This window comes from Heptranchias perlo, chromosome 40, assembly GCF_035084215.1.
Source record: "Heptranchias perlo isolate sHepPer1 chromosome 40, sHepPer1.hap1, whole genome shotgun sequence".
In the NCBI taxonomy this organism is placed as follows: Eukaryota; Metazoa; Chordata; class Chondrichthyes; order Hexanchiformes; family Hexanchidae; genus Heptranchias; species Heptranchias perlo.
In genome coordinates this window covers 3,371,122-3,388,074 of record NC_090364.1, presented here as the reverse complement: position 1 = coordinate 3,388,074, position 16,953 = coordinate 3,371,122, and the positions used below count along the sequence as shown (strand labels likewise).

At 48.7% G+C, this 16,953-nt stretch overlaps 1 protein-coding gene across 1 annotated transcript in view; it reads right to left on the bottom strand.

The window, feature by feature from the left end:
* Positions 1-1,495: 1,495 nt before the first annotated feature.
* The window catches only part of LOC137305494 (SH3 domain-binding protein 1-like), a 35,143-nt gene continuing 19,685 nt past the window's right edge, over positions 1,496-16,953 (bottom strand). Inside the window, exons 10-19 of the mRNA XM_067974342.1 lie at positions 14,524-14,651; positions 13,072-13,183; positions 11,556-11,637; positions 10,803-10,883; positions 9,974-10,087; positions 9,363-9,460; positions 7,270-7,411; positions 5,838-6,007; positions 4,361-4,810; positions 1,496-2,860 (exon numbers count right to left, since the gene is read on the bottom strand). Of these exons, the coding sequence (XP_067830443.1) occupies positions 2,763-2,860; positions 4,361-4,810; positions 5,838-6,007; positions 7,270-7,411; positions 9,363-9,460; positions 9,974-10,087; positions 10,803-10,883; positions 11,556-11,637; positions 13,072-13,183; positions 14,524-14,651 (1,475 nt within the window). The 3' untranslated portion in view covers positions 1,496-2,762. The remainder of the gene's footprint in view (positions 2,861-4,360; positions 4,811-5,837; positions 6,008-7,269; positions 7,412-9,362; positions 9,461-9,973; positions 10,088-10,802; positions 10,884-11,555; positions 11,638-13,071; positions 13,184-14,523; positions 14,652-16,953) is intronic.

Below are 16,953 nucleotides of genomic sequence, written 5' to 3'. Positions count from 1 at the left end.
TACGGAGGGGAGGGGTGAGGGAGGGGAGCGATGCGGGAGGGTGGGGGAAAGGGTGAGGGAGGAGGAAGGGATGGGGGGAGGAGTGGCACAGCAGGAGGGTTGAATTCAAGATTTGGCCAGAACTTGAGGGGTAGATTGGGGTGTGGGGTCGAACTTAGGATTTGACCGACTTGGTAGAAATGGGACCGAGCCGGGAACTGCACAGACCTGCAGGCTGAAGACGGGTGACAGAGGTTCTTCGGAGCAAAGTGGAGTCCTCCAAAGACATGTTGGCTGACCTCAAAATGATTGGAAGGGTCATGACCCCCGACCCCCCACCAGCATGGCCAGTGCCTACTGCTGAATGCTTACAGTGCACCACCAATATCAGAGCTATTCTGCGCCGGGCCAGTAACTGAGTGCCCGAGTTCCTGGTCCCATTGCCCTTTCCGATAGCCGGGGTTGGCTGAGCTGCAAACCCTGCATTCAATCCATCATCCAAAATAGCGACCATCTCAACGTCTACCTTACTCTCAATGCCATGGAAACCCTCATCTATACCTTCGTTACCTCTACACTCAACTTTTCCAATGTGATTTTTGTCTTTTAACTCAAGCCTCTTGGCATAGGGATCAGTCTCTGAGCTCTCCACTGCTCTATTTCCAGGGTTTGGATGTTTCTCAGTGACCAGAGCTGAATATAATCATCAGCACGATTTGATGAGTGAATATACACCTTCAACACAAAGGCCTCCGATATAGCAAACCTGTGCTCCCGCTCAAAGCTTCACCCACTGGAATCAGGTAGGTCACCTGTGGTTCAGTGGGTTGCACTCTCGCCTCTGAGTTAGAAGGTCATGGGTTTGAGTCCCCACTCCAGAGACTTGAGCATATAATCCAGGCTGACACTCCCACTGCCAATACTGAGGGAGTGCTGCACTGTCTGGAGGTGCCGTCTTTTGGATGAGGCCCCATCTGCCCACTCAGGTGGATACAAAAGATCCCATGGCTACTATTTCAAAGAAGAGCAGGGGAGCTCTCCCTGGTGCCCTAGCTGATATTTGCCCTCAATCAACAAACATTATCTGGTCATTATCACATTGCTGTTTGTGGGATCTTGCTGTGCGCAAATTGGCTGCCACGTTTCCTACATAACAACAGTGACTACACTTTAAAAGTACTTCACTGGCTGTGAAGTACTTGCGATGTCCTGAGGTCATGAAAGACGCTATAATCAATGCAAAAAACTGTTTTTGTGCACAATATCCCAGAATGTTCTCACAGCAGGCAAGGGGAAAATCCTGGACCCGGATGCTGAGGTTAGCCCTATACTCTGCCGATTAGGGACTACAGCTCAGCGTTGTGTTTGATTTGTCGATCGTTGCTGTGCAATGACTTTACGTGGTCGGTGTTGAGTCTGCTCTCATTCCCGGATCTTGTTCAGCCTCTCACCCTTACCATTCGTGAAGTAAGGGTGATATAAAATAGAAACACAGAATGAGTTGCCAGTCAGAAAATTGACTTTTGAGAGGATCGTTTTTTTTTTTAATTGAGTGAACAAAAAGGCATCATGAATATTTAAATTACACTCAGACACTCTTCAAATAATATTTACATAGAGATAAACCGAGAGACCTGTACAAAACTAAATGTGATCTGGAGGGAGCACTGGCAATTCACAGCAGTATCTGAATGGAGGGAATAGACAAATTTAACGTTTGATTGTGGGGGACGGAGCAGGGGGAGGGGGGGGGGTGGTGAGTGGGCGTTGTGGGCGAATCTGATTCCATCCTCAACCAGACGCCATCTCACGTGGCACCTTCTGGCATAGGTCACTGGGTAGCGATCAGGAGCAGGAACCCCGGCTGGATTTCCGCTCTGTTCCCCAGCTGAACTGTAGTGCCAGCCGTAGCACAGCGGGTCGCATTCTTGCCTCAGAGTCAGAAGGTCGTGGGTTCAAAGTCCCACTCCGGAGACTTGAGCACAAAAATCCAGGCTGACACTCCCAGTGCCTAGTACTGAGGGAGTGCTGCACTGTCAGAGGTGCTGTCTGTTGGATGAGACATTAAAACGATGTCCCATCTACCCTCTCAGGTGGATGTAAAAGATCCCATAGTACTATTTCGAAGAAGAGCAGGGGAGTTCTCCCTGGTGGCCCGGCCAGTATTTATCCCTCAACCAACATCCCAAAAAAAAACAGATGATCTTGTTATTTATCTCATTGTCGTTTGTGGGATCTTGCTGTATGCAAATTGGCAGCCATGTTTCCTACATTGCAACAGGAACTGCACTTCAAAAGTACCTCATTGGCTGTGTTTTGGGACTTCCTGAGGTCATAGAAGGTGCTATATAAATGCAAATTCTTTCTTTCATACTCCCTCTGGCTGAGATCAAGCCTCGGACCCCTCTGGTCTGCATCACTCAGTGCCACAGCAGGGTCATTTCCGGGAGGAAGGTCTTCTGTCAGTCTCCACCTGGAAGGTTCAACTGTCGACTGCCAGCTTGCACATATCACAGGTGACGTTGGACCTCCTGTTTCTCTCCAACCTCTTCTGGTTTTTTTTTTCATCTCAGGACTTGATGCCTTTGTTGTTTGTCCCTCCTTTTGCCCACACCGCACGGAGCAGCACGAGAGCCAGGATCCGCCTGCCTCCATTGGACTCTTTTAGAAGCGAACCGGCCAATCAAATAGGCAGATCTAAAAATTGAATTGTCTCATTGGATGTTTTGGAACAAAGGGCTAACCAATGAAATGATCTGGACTTGGGCTCCAGTGCTGTCCAATCACACATTCTGTTTTGGAATCAGGTGAGTATAACTTAATTGGGACTGTTCCTCCGTCCCTTCTGCAGCTTCTGGTGGTGGGAAGTTCTCCTGGGGACCTACAGAAGATGCAAGAAATATTTTATTTCCCTCCTAGGATGATAGGAACAGGAGGAGGCCATTCAGCCCCTCGAGCCTGTTCCGCCAATTCATTAGATCATGGCTGATCTGTACCTTAATTCCATTTACCCGCCTTGGTTCCATAACCTTTAATACCCCTCGCCTAACAAAAATCTATCAATCTCAGTTTTGAAATTTTCAATTGACCCCCAGCCTCAACAGCTTTTTGGGGGGAGAGAGTTCCAGATTTCCACTACCCTTTGTGTGATGAAGTGCTTCCTGACATCACCCCTGAACGGCCTAGCTCTAATTTTAAGGTTATCCCCCCTTTTGTTCTGGACTCCCCCCACCAGAGGAAATAGTTTCTCTCTATCTACCCTATCAAATCCTTTAATCATCTTAAACACCTCAATTAGATCACCTCTTAATCTTCTGTACTCAAGGGAATACAAGCCCAGTCTATGCAACCTGTCCTCATAATTTAACCCTCCATAATTAAAAAAAACAAACACACATATACAGAGAAGTTACGTAAAACTTGTATAGAACCCTGGTTAGACCATATTTGGAGTGCTGTGCACAGTCCTGGACTCCATATTATAAAATGGATATCGAGGTATTGGAGAAGGTGCAAAAAAGATTCATAAGGATGATACCAGAACTGATAGGATATAGCTAACAGGCTGGGGCCCTATTCCCTAGAAATGAGAAGGGTAAGGGGTGACCTGATAGAAGTCTTTAAAATTTTGAAGGGGTTTGATAAGGTAGATGTAGAGAAGATGGTTCCACTTGCGGGGGAGACCAGAACTAGGGGCCGTAAATATACGATAATCACTAATAAATCCAATAAGGGAATTCAGGAGAAATTCCTTTACCCAGAGAGTGGTGGGAATGTGGAACTCACTCCCACAAGGAGTGGTTGAGGCGAATAACATAGATGCATTTAAGGGGAAGATGGAAAGGTACATGAGAGAGAAAGGAATAGAATAGGGTTAGATGTTGTAGGGTGGGAGGCGGCTCGTGTGGAGCATAAACACCGGTATAGACCAGTTGGGCCGAATGGCCTGTTTCTGTGCTGTAATTTCTATGTAACGTCAATGCAACAACAACAACTTGCATTTATATAGCACCTTTAACCCAGTAAAACATCCCGAGGTGTTTCGCAGGAGCGATTATCAGACAAAAACTGATACCGAGCCAAAGACGGAGATATTAGGACAGGTGACCAAAAGCTTGGTCAAAGGGGTGGATTTTAAGGAGGGTCTCGAATGAGGCGAGCGAGGCGGAGAGTTTTAGGACAACAGTTCCAGAGCTTAATTACCGTTGGTCAGGGTAAGTTCCACACAGAGAAGAACTGTAAATTTCCGATTCCTGGTCAAAGGAGCCCAGCATTAAATTGGCAAAAAAAATTACGGAATCCCCTCTCCACCCCCTCCCCCCCACCAATTCCCTTACCACACTTTCCATAGAGGAAGATTTGTTTGCTTCCAAATCCTCACCTGAAACCGTTTTGTTACTGGCCGACAAAGCCCTACTTCTAGGCTGTGGTTGCGGCTGCTTGTTCCACCCGACTTGGGAGTAGCGGGGTTGAGAGGGCAGCAATTCGCTGCCGGCCCTCTGCGGGATCCTGCCAGACGCCTCCAAAGTCTTCTTGCTCTGGCCTCGCTGGGACGCCACAGGGATTCCCGGCGTGGAGGCCGCTACGGTACAGGGGGCCGAGTAAGTGGCTAAATCCAAGCTGGCAGTTCGTTGGTGCTTGTGAGCGGCAGGAACAGGGGGAGGAGGGACGGATGGTGTTCGAATGGGACTCACGGTAGCTCTTCGAACAATGCCCTTGTCGTCCTCTGGAAGGGTTAGGATAGCGCACACCGGATTCGAGGTCCAAGGCAGGCTAGCTTTTGGCTGTTGTGGCGGTGGGAAACATGGTCTTGAAGGAGCTGATTTCTTCACTGAAACAGAAAACAGACACCCCAAATTATTCTTTTTTTCTGATCTATCCTCTTGTGAAGGTGCTGGGTCTCACTGGAGTAGTGTTCCACAGGTTCTGTCCTCCCCACAGTACACACTGAACACACAACTCTCTTTGCGTACACCCACACTGCACACCCTCACAACACACACCCACCGACACACCCACACACCCACCGACACACATCAACGACCACACACACACACACAAACACATCACACACACACAAACACATCACACACACCACTCTTCACAATCGAACAGTAGGTGTAATCACAGTCACTCTGTTTACCTGACCTCCACACATACCAAAACACACAGGAGCTGTCATTGCCCCCTCTCTAGCCCTAGGTCACAGGCAAAATCACTCCCACTGTCGGCCTGTCTGAGTCCGGCTGATTCAGCACTGACCAGTAATCTAACCCGGGTCCTCCCCTGGTCTGAGTGGCTCCGCTCCGCACTGCGCTGTGCACTTACCCACTGCAGGAAGCCCAGGGACATTTACCCCACCTGTAATAGCCTTCCCCCATTGCTTCACACACCCTTTGCAGCTGTGACAGCCCACATACAGCCCGATCCTGGCCAGAGACTGATTTACTAAAACTCTTCCCCCATGTACCGTTATTCCCAGTCTCGAGTCATAGAATCATACATCACAGAAGGAGGCCATTTGGCCCATCCTGCCTGTGCTGGCTCTTTGAAAGAGCTATCCTATTAGCCCCACTTTCCCAACTCTTTCCCCACAGCCCTGCAATTTTTTTTCTCCCTTCAAGTATATATCCAATCCTCTCTGATCAAGACATGAAACAGGTTTAATAAGACAACTCCTACTTGTGCTTTGTGTCATACAATCCCCTCAGCACAGGGCTTACACTGTACCCCCAAGAGTTTTCTCCAGAAATGCAACACGTCCCCTTAAAAAAGGAGTCAACCCCTACCCCCCTTACTCAGACTGACCAAAATATTTTGCTAAATCAAATGGTAAGTCAAATTCCTTTGCATCGTACCTTTTTTGACTGGGTTGGTAATTGGACAGCTGGGTGTCTGGTCAATGGCGGTGGGAGTCTGGCTGGATCCAGTCTGGGCCGGTTGGGATTCCATTTTGCTGGGTCCATTGCCGCTGGTCGAGGGGAGCGACAGTGATGGAGGAGTGGGGGAACTTTTCTCGTTTAAACATCTGGAAAAAGAAGCAGAGCAGATGTATTTTCACTCCTTCCCCTTGGTTCACTCTGGTCGTCTCCCTGGCCCAACAAAAACTTCCATTTATACGGCGTCTTTAACGTAGTAAAACGTCCCAAGGCGCTTCACAGGAGTGTAATCAGACAAAAATTGAGACCGAGCCAAAGAAGGAGACGTTAGGACAGGTGACCAAAGGCTTGGACATGGGTGGGAAATTCGTCCAGGAGCCGTATCGTTGCACCTCCACATCCCCCTGGCACTTCCTGCCGTCCATCCCAAATATCATAGAATCTCACACCATTCACATTTATATCCAATTCCCTGGACGTTTTTCCTGATACAAGCCTGCAGATTACACAGATTTATTGAGTTCAGTTTCACAACTTGCCAGGGTGGGATTATGAACTCACAACCTCTGGATTGTTAGATCAGCACTAGGCTACTGTACCCAACCCTGGGCCTCACCCAGCACGACCACGGAGAGTCGGAGTCAGAACCTGCAGCAGAGGAGGAGAGAACGACCATTGGCAGGATCTTGGCCTAACTTCCAAATAGAGGGTGCCAACTCTGATTGGACATATTCCTGGAGGTGTCATCACATGACTGCCTCCCTCCAGCTGTCCCGCCTCCACACTCCCGCCATTGGTCGCCCAACATGTCCATCTGCCCGGGACCCCGCCTTCCCAAAGCCAATTAGAAAGCAAATAGAATCTTCATTACCCGATTGGGTGAATCTTGACTGTCAGTCAAACAGTATCCCCATCTCCAATATTTGTATAACTAATAAACGAAAGTGTTCAAAGGAAATGAGAAAAAAACATTTTTTTAAAATGCCCCAAATAATTTTTCGCCCAGGTTGCTGGAAGCAGTGTCCAGAAGATTAATTCATTTATTCCTGGAGATTCCAGGACAATCCTGGAGGGTTGGTAACCCCTTACTTCCTAAAGGGAGCAGCTATCTTGGATCTGGGAGTCCGGACAGCTTGGCTCATTGCTGGTTGAGTAAAGGAGCAAAGCTGGGTTCCTGCCAGCAAGGTCCTGAGGCAAGAGACTGCGTCCTCATGAGTGAGACCCTCCACCGAGTGACGAGAGTCAGTTTGCTCGTCTTATTCAGCAGTTTGCAATTTGGGGTCGTCAGCCGTCGAACTCTTCGTTACTGTTTGAGAGGAACCGAACTTGGAATTTTGAAGAAGAGGGAAAGAACTTCCTTTAAATGGATGGGGGGGTGGGATAAATTAACTTAATAAAAACCTGAACGTACTCTTCTTTCTGAGCAGAGCTGTCCTTGACAGGGGGAGGGGCGGTCTGTGTCTGTTCCATCGAGTTGCTCTCTTTTTTTGGCGATGTGTAGTTTGAGTAGAGAGAACTCGGTCCAAACATCCCTGACACGCTGAAATCTAAATCTGTGAAAAGAGAAACACATGTCAAACAATTATTGGCAGCAGGACACTGAAGGCTGCTTGCTGTCAGGAAAGTCCTTCTTAGAACTGTAGTTTTCAAACTTTTCTGTGTTGGGGACACCATGTAAATACCGACACACTCCCGGGGACCCCCTGTAAATACTGACATACTCCTCGGGACCCCCTGTAAATACTGACACATTCCCGGGGACCCCCTGTAAATACCGACACCCTCCCGCGGACCCCCTGTAAATACTGACACACTCCTGGGGACCCCCTGTAAATATCGACACACTCCCGGGGACCCCCTGTAAATACGGACATACTCCCGGGGACCGCCTGTAAATACTGACACATTCCCGGGGACCCCCTGTAAATACCGGCACAATCCCGCGGACCCCCTGTAAATACCGACACACTCCTGGGGACCCCCTGTAAGTACCGACACACTCCCGGGGGACCCCCTGTAAACACCGACACACTCCCGGGGACCTCCTGCAAATACCGACACACTCCCGGGGACACCCTGTAAACACCAACACACACCGGGGGACCCCCTGTAAATACCGACACACTCACGGGGACCCCCTGTAAATACTGACGCACTCCTGGGGACCCCCTGTAAATACTGACACACTCCCGGGGACCCCCTGTAAATACTGACACACTCGCGGGGACCCCCTGTAAATACTGACACACTCGCGGGGACCCCCTGTAAATACCAACACACTCGCGGGGACCCCCTGTAAATACTGACGCACTCCTGGGAACCCCCTGTAAATACTGACACACTCGCGGGGACCCCCTGTAAATACCAACACACTCACGGGGACCCCCTGTAAATACCGACACACTCCCGGGGACCCCCTGTAAATACTGACACACTCCCGGGGATCCCCTGTAAATACTGATGCACTCCCGGGGACCCCCTGTAAATATCAACACACTCACGGGGACCCCCTGTAAATACTGACGCACTCCTGGGGACCCCCTGTAAATACTGACACACTCCCGGGGACCCCCTGTAAATACTGACAAACTCGCGGGGACCCCCTGTAAATACTGACACACTCGCGGGGACCCCCTGTAAATACCAACACACTCGCGGGGACCCCCTGTAAATACTGACGCACTCCTGGGGACCCCCTGTAAATAATGACACACTTTTTTCAGAAGAGGAGGGGACTAAAGGGACTGAATCTGAGTAAAATTGAAAGGGCCCACTGTGTCTACATGTCACGCTGGGATAGGTTTACATCTTCACTGCCTGTGTGGCAATCTGCCAGAATGCTTCAGCTGCCCATTATAGAACCGGCCTGTTTTTCACTCCAGCGGGTTGAGTGACGAGTGGACAATTCGGTGCGACAGAATTACCAGCCAATCTGTGAATCGCAAATTCTAACCCCGGTGACTGTCACTGAAGGTTGGTTTGTGACCAGACAGCAGGTGGTGCTGTGGGCCACAATTACAATCTTCTCAACTCTGGATTCACATCTGAATTCGGATTCAGGCTGCAAAGGTGGGATGAAGATCTCAGGGCAGAGCATCTGCGCGGGTTCTCAGAACCTCTCACCGTTTTCGTCGTTTTACCAAGATTTCTGCCGATGGAAGGTCAGGAGAATCCCCGTGGAAATTCCAGGTGTTTTTCACTGTCCCATCAAACGCTCCCAGGGCAGGTACAGCATGGGTTAGATACAGAGTAAAGCTCCCTCTACACTGTCCCGTCAAACGCTCCCAGGGCAGGTACAGCACGGGTTAGATACAGAGTAAAGCTCCCTCTACACTGTCCCATCAAACACTCCCAGGGCAGGTACAGCACGGGTTAGATACAGAGTAAAGCTCCCTCTACACTGTCCCATCAAACACTCCCAGGGCAGGGACAGCCCCACGGCGAGGAAGGAAAAAGGGGTGAAAATCGCAGGGTAAACGCCGAGGGAATAAGAAAGAGGCCTACCTCCCGGGAAGATGCTGTCTGCGTTTTGAATGATGGGCTCCATAACCGACACGACTTGGACTGAAGATGCTGACGCCATGTCCATCAGGGACACTTTCCTGTAACAGGAAGGAAAGGGTCATCAGAACTGAGAGAGCTACCCACTGAGCCATGGCTGATGCCTAGAAGCCGCATTTCCTTTCTGCTGGGGTCATCTGTTTCTGGGTTTCACACCCACTGTCAACAGAACACGAGACAAAGGCACAGGACAAAGGTTGTTCGGCCACTGAAGCAACACAGCCTGGCGTCCAATGACCCTGAGATCAGTTGACAGCAGAGCTTGGAGGGGCCAAGCTCTGCTGTCAACTGCGCGTTTCCCATTTGATGGAAAGTTCTAGGGTGCGTTCCCCGGGATAATAGCAACGTTAGGAATTATGTTTGGAACAGCATCTTTTCACCTTGAGCTGGAAGTGATGCGGAAGGACTTCCTGGTTACAGGTCCGAGGAGAAAGGACAAAATGGCCACCTCCCTATAAAGAAAAAACGTTCTCGAGCTTCCTGCAATCAGGGGCCAGGTGCAAAAATAAAGTTACCACAATGGTAAGTGACCTCTCACCTGGCCTTTAACCTACCCTTCATTCCTGGGCCAGAGGAGGTTAGGCCCCAGTACGATAGCAATGTTGCTGGGACTCATTTTGTTCACTTCCTGATACTCCGCCAGCTTGGCCAAGAACTTAATTAGATACCTGTTTTTGAAAAACAAACAAAAAGGTTTAGTTTCTTATTTTTATTTTTTCAACTAAAAGGTTTTCCAGCAGGTCACCCAATGTGGCCATTCTTCACATGTGAACCTCATCAGTGAGCGCTGTCAGACTATTTAACCGCATGGGGCATCACAATCCAGCCCGATGCTGATCACAAACAAGCACTTTCCAACAAAGGGGGTCACTGGATAGCGATGCGGAGCGAGAGTCCTAGCATTGCTCCGGGATTCCAACCCCTTTAAATTCTGGAGGGGGGGGCGAGTCTCCTGCCCATGCCCCTCCCCCTCTTCCCCAACATCGAGGGATTGTGCCTGGTGGAGTTCCCGGGCTATCTCAGGCCCATCCCGCTGGTATGAGTTTCCCTCTCCGTCTCTCTCCACCTCCTTTAAGAAACTCCTTAAAACCTTGCCTCTTTGACCAAACTTTTGGTCACCTGTCCTAATATCTCCTTATATGGCTCGGTGTCAATTTTTGTCTGATAATCGCTCCTGTGAAGCGCCTTGGGACGTTTTACTACGTTAAAGGCGATATATAAATGCAAGTTGTTGTTGTTGTCGTCGCACCCTCTGTGCACGGGCTAAGGTTTAGACTTTGGACGCAGCATCCATACAGATACAAGTTACAATAGAGACCATCGGAATCTCATCTCCCCACCCCACCTCGGGAGCAGCTCAGCTGTCTCCGTGTGCGACATTACCGTAAGTTATTGTAGGATTCCAGCGGCAGTTTGCCACAAACCTCTCGCAGCCTCTCCACCTTCTTGTGAAGATCTTTCTCACTGCACAAAGAAACAGAGTAACAGCCAGCTTAGAGACCTGGGATCGAGCTTTTCAAAATCAGTTCTGCATTAGGGGAACTCATTGACCCCTCCCTGCAAAAAACGGCACAGTCTCTGGAACCCCCTGTGAATACTAGCACATTCCTGGGGAACCCCCTGGGAATATTGTCACGGCCACTGGATCCCCTTTGAATACTGTCACATTCCTGGGGAACCCCCTGGGAATATTGTCACGGCCCCTGGATCCCCTTTGAATACTGTCACGTTCCTGGGAACCTCCTGGGAATATTCCCTAAGCTGCCGAGACCCCTATGAAAACTGCCACATTCCTGGGGAAGATGATGGGATCATCCAGCCCGTTCTTAGGTTGGGATCTACAAGGTCTCAGATAAGAAGCCTTAGCCGCTTCATTGTGGTTTGTCTACAAGCAGAGGGCAGGCAAATCCCCGACAGGTCAGAGATTTAACCAGAGGCCGTGTTACCCAACGCATGGTCTCAAGTACCTCCTTGTGACTGGTGCCGTTGACAAGCAGCAGGACACTGGCCTGACCTACATGCCGACAGTGGGTATTGGGCGTGACGCGAGCGGACTGGAAAAGGGGGGTGAGAATATCCAAAAAAATACCACGTCACACAAAGAGCAACAAAACTAACGAATGCGCCATCACGTACCTGGCAGCTTGGAACCATTCATCATAAAGGTCAAATGTCATGAGGGGCTGAGGTAATTCACGTAGGTAGGATTTCAGTGCACCTATCACAGAGAGAAAGGGAATATTATTTCTCCAATGGTTCATATCAGGGAGTCACCTTTAAGGACATCCAACTCATTCTAGAATTAAAAGCCCTCTTTGAAAAGTCTTGACTGAGCCTTTCTTATTTGCCAAACATTGCGACTTGACGTTTTAAAAAGTTCATTCTCGCGATGTGGACGTTGCTGGCAAGGCCGGAATTTAATGCTCAGCCCTGGAACTGACTGGATTTCTAGGCCACTTGAGAAAGACGTTAAGAGTCAACTAAGTTGATGGTGTAACGTGTCAGATGTGTTGCAGAGGTGTGATTGCACAGTCTGCTTGTGGTTTTGTGATGAAATGAAGGCACTTTTTTTTTTAGATTTTCTCGCTACTTGCGATGAACACCAAGATTTTAAAAAAGTTATATTGCTAATCAAAGTGAGAGATATTTGTGCTGCAAAATGAAAATAGCATTGGGTGTCACCATCTGTATTTAAGCAATGCTGTACCTGATCTGGGTGTACTTAATGCGACAGTGTAGGTCCCATCAAACAGTCCCAGGGCAGGTACAGCACGGGTTAGATACAGAGTAAAGCTCCCTCTACACTGTCCCATCAAACACTCCCAGGGCAGGTACAGCAGGGGTTAGATACAGAGTAAAGCTCCCTCTACACTGTCCCACCAAACACTCCCAGGGCAGGTACAGCACAGGTTAGATACAGAGTAAAGCTCCCTCTACACTGTCCCATCAAACACTCCCAGGGCAGGTACAGCACGGGTTAGATACAGAGTAAAGCTCCCTCTACACTGTCCCATCAAACACTCCCAGGGCAGGTACAGCACGGGTTAAATACAGAGTAAAGCTCCCTCTACACTGTCCCATCAAACACTCCCAGGGCAGGTACAGCATGGGTTAGATACAGAGTAAAGCTCCCTCTACACTGTCCCATCAAACACTCCCAAGGCAGGTACAGCACGGGTTAGATACAGAGTAAAGCTCTCTCTATACTGTCCCATCAAACACTCCCAGGGCAGGTACAGCATGGGTTAGATACAGAGTAAAGCTCCCTCTACACTGTCCCATCAAACACTCCCAAGGCAGGTACAGCACGGGTTAGATACAGAGTAAAGCTCTCTCTATACTGTCCCATCAAACACTCCCAGGGCAGGTACAGGGTTAGATACAGAGCAAAGCTCCCTCTACACTGTCCCATCAAACACTCCCAGGGCAGGTACAGCACGGGTTAGATACAGAGTAAAGCTCCCTCTACACTGTCCCACCAAACACTCCCAGGGCAGGTACAGCACGGGTTAGATACAGAGTAAAGCTGCCTCTACACTGTCCCATCAAATGTTCCCAGGGCCGGTGCGGCATGAGTTAGAAGCATTAGCCCACTATTTATCCTATATTTATTAAAAATACCTCGTATCATCTGCGCTGGAAAATATCTTACCTGCCACGGCATGTGAGTCTATGTTAAACTCTTTGGGGTCAAAGGAACCACTGTCCAGAGCAGATTTTAACCGTTTCAGGACCGAGGCTGCAGCCGCTAATCTGAACAGTCCCTGAGAGAGGTGGAAAAGGTATCTATTAGTTTAACAAAGACTTCAGACAGGCACAGCAATATGAACTGTGTGGGATTTGCCAGTTCTCAAATGAGCTGCTTAGAGGGAGCACCACGTGCAAGTGAGATCTTCCCTCACGAAGACAAGAAATTAATGTCAGCCTAGGGTGGTATTATGTTTTACTTTCACTCGTTCTATCAGACTTCCACAAATGAGACTGGCTGTTGTGATTCCCTGTGTCTAAATTCACATTGTTCCAGGTAAACCATTATCCTGTTTTATGTCGGACACCCACAATATCTCCTGTCTGTTGGAAAGTGAAAAATATCAAATATCAAACGCACTTCATACTGGTTCAAATATATAATCTGATTTATTGCTAAATTAATAATTTATCGTGATAAAGGCAAGTACTATACAGCATAAAAAAGTATATGAATAATGTAGAAATGGTCTACAGTGAGTTTCTTTTCAGTTCTGCAAAACTTCTTGCAACTTTTATTTCAGCTACTTGAACAGGAACAGATGGATCTCCTTAAATCATGGAATTTTACAGCACAGAAGGAGGCCGTTTGGCCCATTGTGTTATGCAAGCTCTCTGAAAGTATCATGCATTCCCTTTAAGGATGTTCTTTTTTTAATACTTGCTCACTGCCCTCTTAAAAGCTGTTATGGATTTTGCTTCCCCCACTGTTTCTGGTTGGGCATTCAATGTCCTAGCCGTCTCTGGGTTAAACAATTTCTCCTAATCACTCCCTTCATTCTGTTGACGACAATCTAAAATTTATCCCCTCTGATCACTAATTGTTCAACTTCTGGAAATAAGATTTAATGACTTATTTTATCAAAATATCTCTGAATTTTGAACACTCAGTATCCATCTTACTCTAAATCTCTCTCTACATTGTCCCAGCAAACACTCCCAGGGCAGGTACAGCACGGGTTAGATACAGAGTAAAGCTCCCTCTACACTGTCCTAATTATATGCCTTAACTGCATCTTTGGAAGAACACTTCTTACAAAACCACTGTGACATTTCCTTATTCTGCTACAGCCGCCTGGCCATGTCCTTACTTAGAGCCACACAGATGGATTTTCCAACAGAGGTCAGTTTATCGTGATGAAGAGCAGGAACCCCTTTCGTCCTTCCCCTCCGTAGCCCAGAGGAGAGGAGCCAAGTTCCAGCTCCCAACTGCTGCCCTGGCTGATCATCTGCGAACTCAGCTCAGAACTGGGATCCAACCCTGACACCATCCTGGTGTGCACGTTTCCCACTGACCCTTCGGAAGAGGGAAGAGATACCCGCTCCCCCTCTCTCTCAGTTCACGCATGGACCCTACCTCTTCCTTCATTCCTTTCTCCAGCAACATCATCGCGCAGGCCTCAATCGGAAGGGCGATTTCACGTCCGCAGGTTTTCAGATGCTCCTCCAGTGGCTGTCCAAATGCAGGGTTCCCCGTACTGCCAACTTTCCAGACAGAGAATGGGCACATTGTGAAGGACAAGGGAGGGGGTTGGGACCTAACATAAACTAACGAAAGGCAATCGGATATCAAAGAACTTTTTGGGTAGGTAAAGGCACCAAAAAATTGGAATAATAATGTGATGTATGGGTATATGAGAGAGTATGGGTGTGTGAGAGTATGGGTGTGAGAGAGTATGGGTGTGTGAGAGAGTATGGGTGTGAGAGAGTATGGGTGTGAGAGAGTATGGGTGTGAGAGAGAGTATGGGTGTGAGAGAGTATGGGTGTGTGAGAGAGTATGAGTGTGAGAGAGTATGGGTGTGAGAGAGAGTATGGGTGTGAGAGAGTATGGGTGTGAGAGAGAGTATGAGTGTGAGAGAGTATGGGTGTGAGAGAGTATGGGTGTGAGAGAGAGTATGGGTGTGAGAGAGTATGGGTGTGAGAGAGAGTATGGGTGTGTGAGAGTATGGGTGTGAGAGAGAGTATGGGTGTGTGAGAGAGTATGGGTGTGAGAGAGTATGGGTGTGAGAGAGTATGGGTGTGAGAGAGAGTATGAGTGTGAGAGAGTATGGGTGTGTGAGAGAGTATGAGTGTGAGAGAGTATGGGTGTGAGAGAGTATGGGTGTGTGTGAGAGTATGGGTGTGAGAGAGTATGGGTGTGAGAGAGTATGGGTGTGTGAGAGAGTATGGGTGTGAGAGAGTATGGGTGTGAGAGAGTGTATGGGTGTGTGATAGTATGGGTGTGAGAGAGTATGGGTGTGTGAGAGTATGGGTGTGAGAGAGTATGGGTGTGAGAGAGTATGGGTGTGAGAGAGTGTATGGGTGTGAGAGAGTATGGGTGTGAGAGAGAGTATGGGTGTGAGAGAGTATGGGTGTGTGAGAGAGTATGAGTGTGAGAGAGTATGGGTGTGAGAGAGAGTATGGGTGTGAGAGAGTATGGGTGTGAGAGAGAGTATGAGTGTGAGAGAGTATGGGTGTGAGAGAGTATGGGTGTGAGAGAGAGTATGGGTGTGAGAGAGTATGGGTGTGAGAGAGAGTATGGGTGTGTGAGAGTATGGGTGTGAGAGAGAGTATGGGTGTGTGAGAGAGTATGGGTGTGAGAGAGTATGGGTGTGAGAGAGTATGGGTGTGAGAGAGAGTATGAGTGTGAGAGAGTATGGGTGTGTGAGAGAGTATGAGTGTGAGAGAGTATGGGTGTGAGAGAGTATGGGTGTGTGTGAGAGTATGGGTGTGAGAGAGTATGGGTGTGTGAGAGAGTATGGGTGTGTGAGAGAGTATGGGTGTGTGAGAGAGTATGGGTGTGAGAGAGTATGGGTGTGAGAGAGTATGGGTGTGAGAGAGAGTATGGGTGTGAGAGAGTATGGGTGTGTGATAGTATGGGTGTGAGAGAGTATGGGTGTGTGAGAGAGTATGGGTGTGAGAGAGTATGGGTGTGAGAGAGTGTATGGGTGTGTGATAGTATGGGTGTGAGAGAGTATGGGTGTGTGAGAGTATGGGTGTGAGAGAGTATGGGTGTGAGAGAGTATGGGTGTGAGAGAGTGTATGGGTGTGAGAGTGTATGGGTGTGAGAGAGTATGGGTGTGAGAGAGTATGGGTGTGAGAGAGTATGGGTGTGAGAGAGTATGGGTGTGAGAGAGAGTATGGGTGTGAGAGAGTATGGGTGTGAGAGAGAGTATGGGTGTGAGAGAGTATGGGTGTGTGAGAGAGTATGAGTGTGAGAGAGTATGGGTGTGAGAGAGAGTATGGGTGTGAGAGAGTATGGGTGTGAGAGAGAGTATGAGTGTGAGAGAGTATGGGTGTGAGAGAGTATGGGTGTGAGAGAGAGTATGGGTGTGAGAGAGTATGGGTGTGAGAGAGAGTATGGGTGTGTGAGAGTATGGGTGTGAGAGAGAGTATGGGTGTGTGAGAGAGTATGGGTGTGAGAGAGTATGGGTGTGAGAGAGTATGGGTGTGAGAGAGAGTATGAGTGTGAGAGAGTATGGGTGTGTGAGAGAGTATGAGTGTGAGAGAGTATGGGTGTGAGAGAGTATGGGTGTGTGTGAGAGTATGGGTGTGAGAGAGTATGGGTGTGTGAGAGAGTATGGGTGTGTGAGAGAGTATGGGTGTGAGAGAGTATGGGTGTGAGAGAGTATGGGTGTGAGAGAGAGTATGGGTGTGAGAGAGTATGGGTGTGTGATAGTATGGGTGTGAGAGAGTATGGGTGTGTGAGAGAGTATGGGTGTGAGAGAGTATGGGTGTGAGAGAGTGTATGGGTGTGTGATAGTATGGGTGTGAGAGAGTATGGGTGTGTGAGAGTATGGGTGTGAG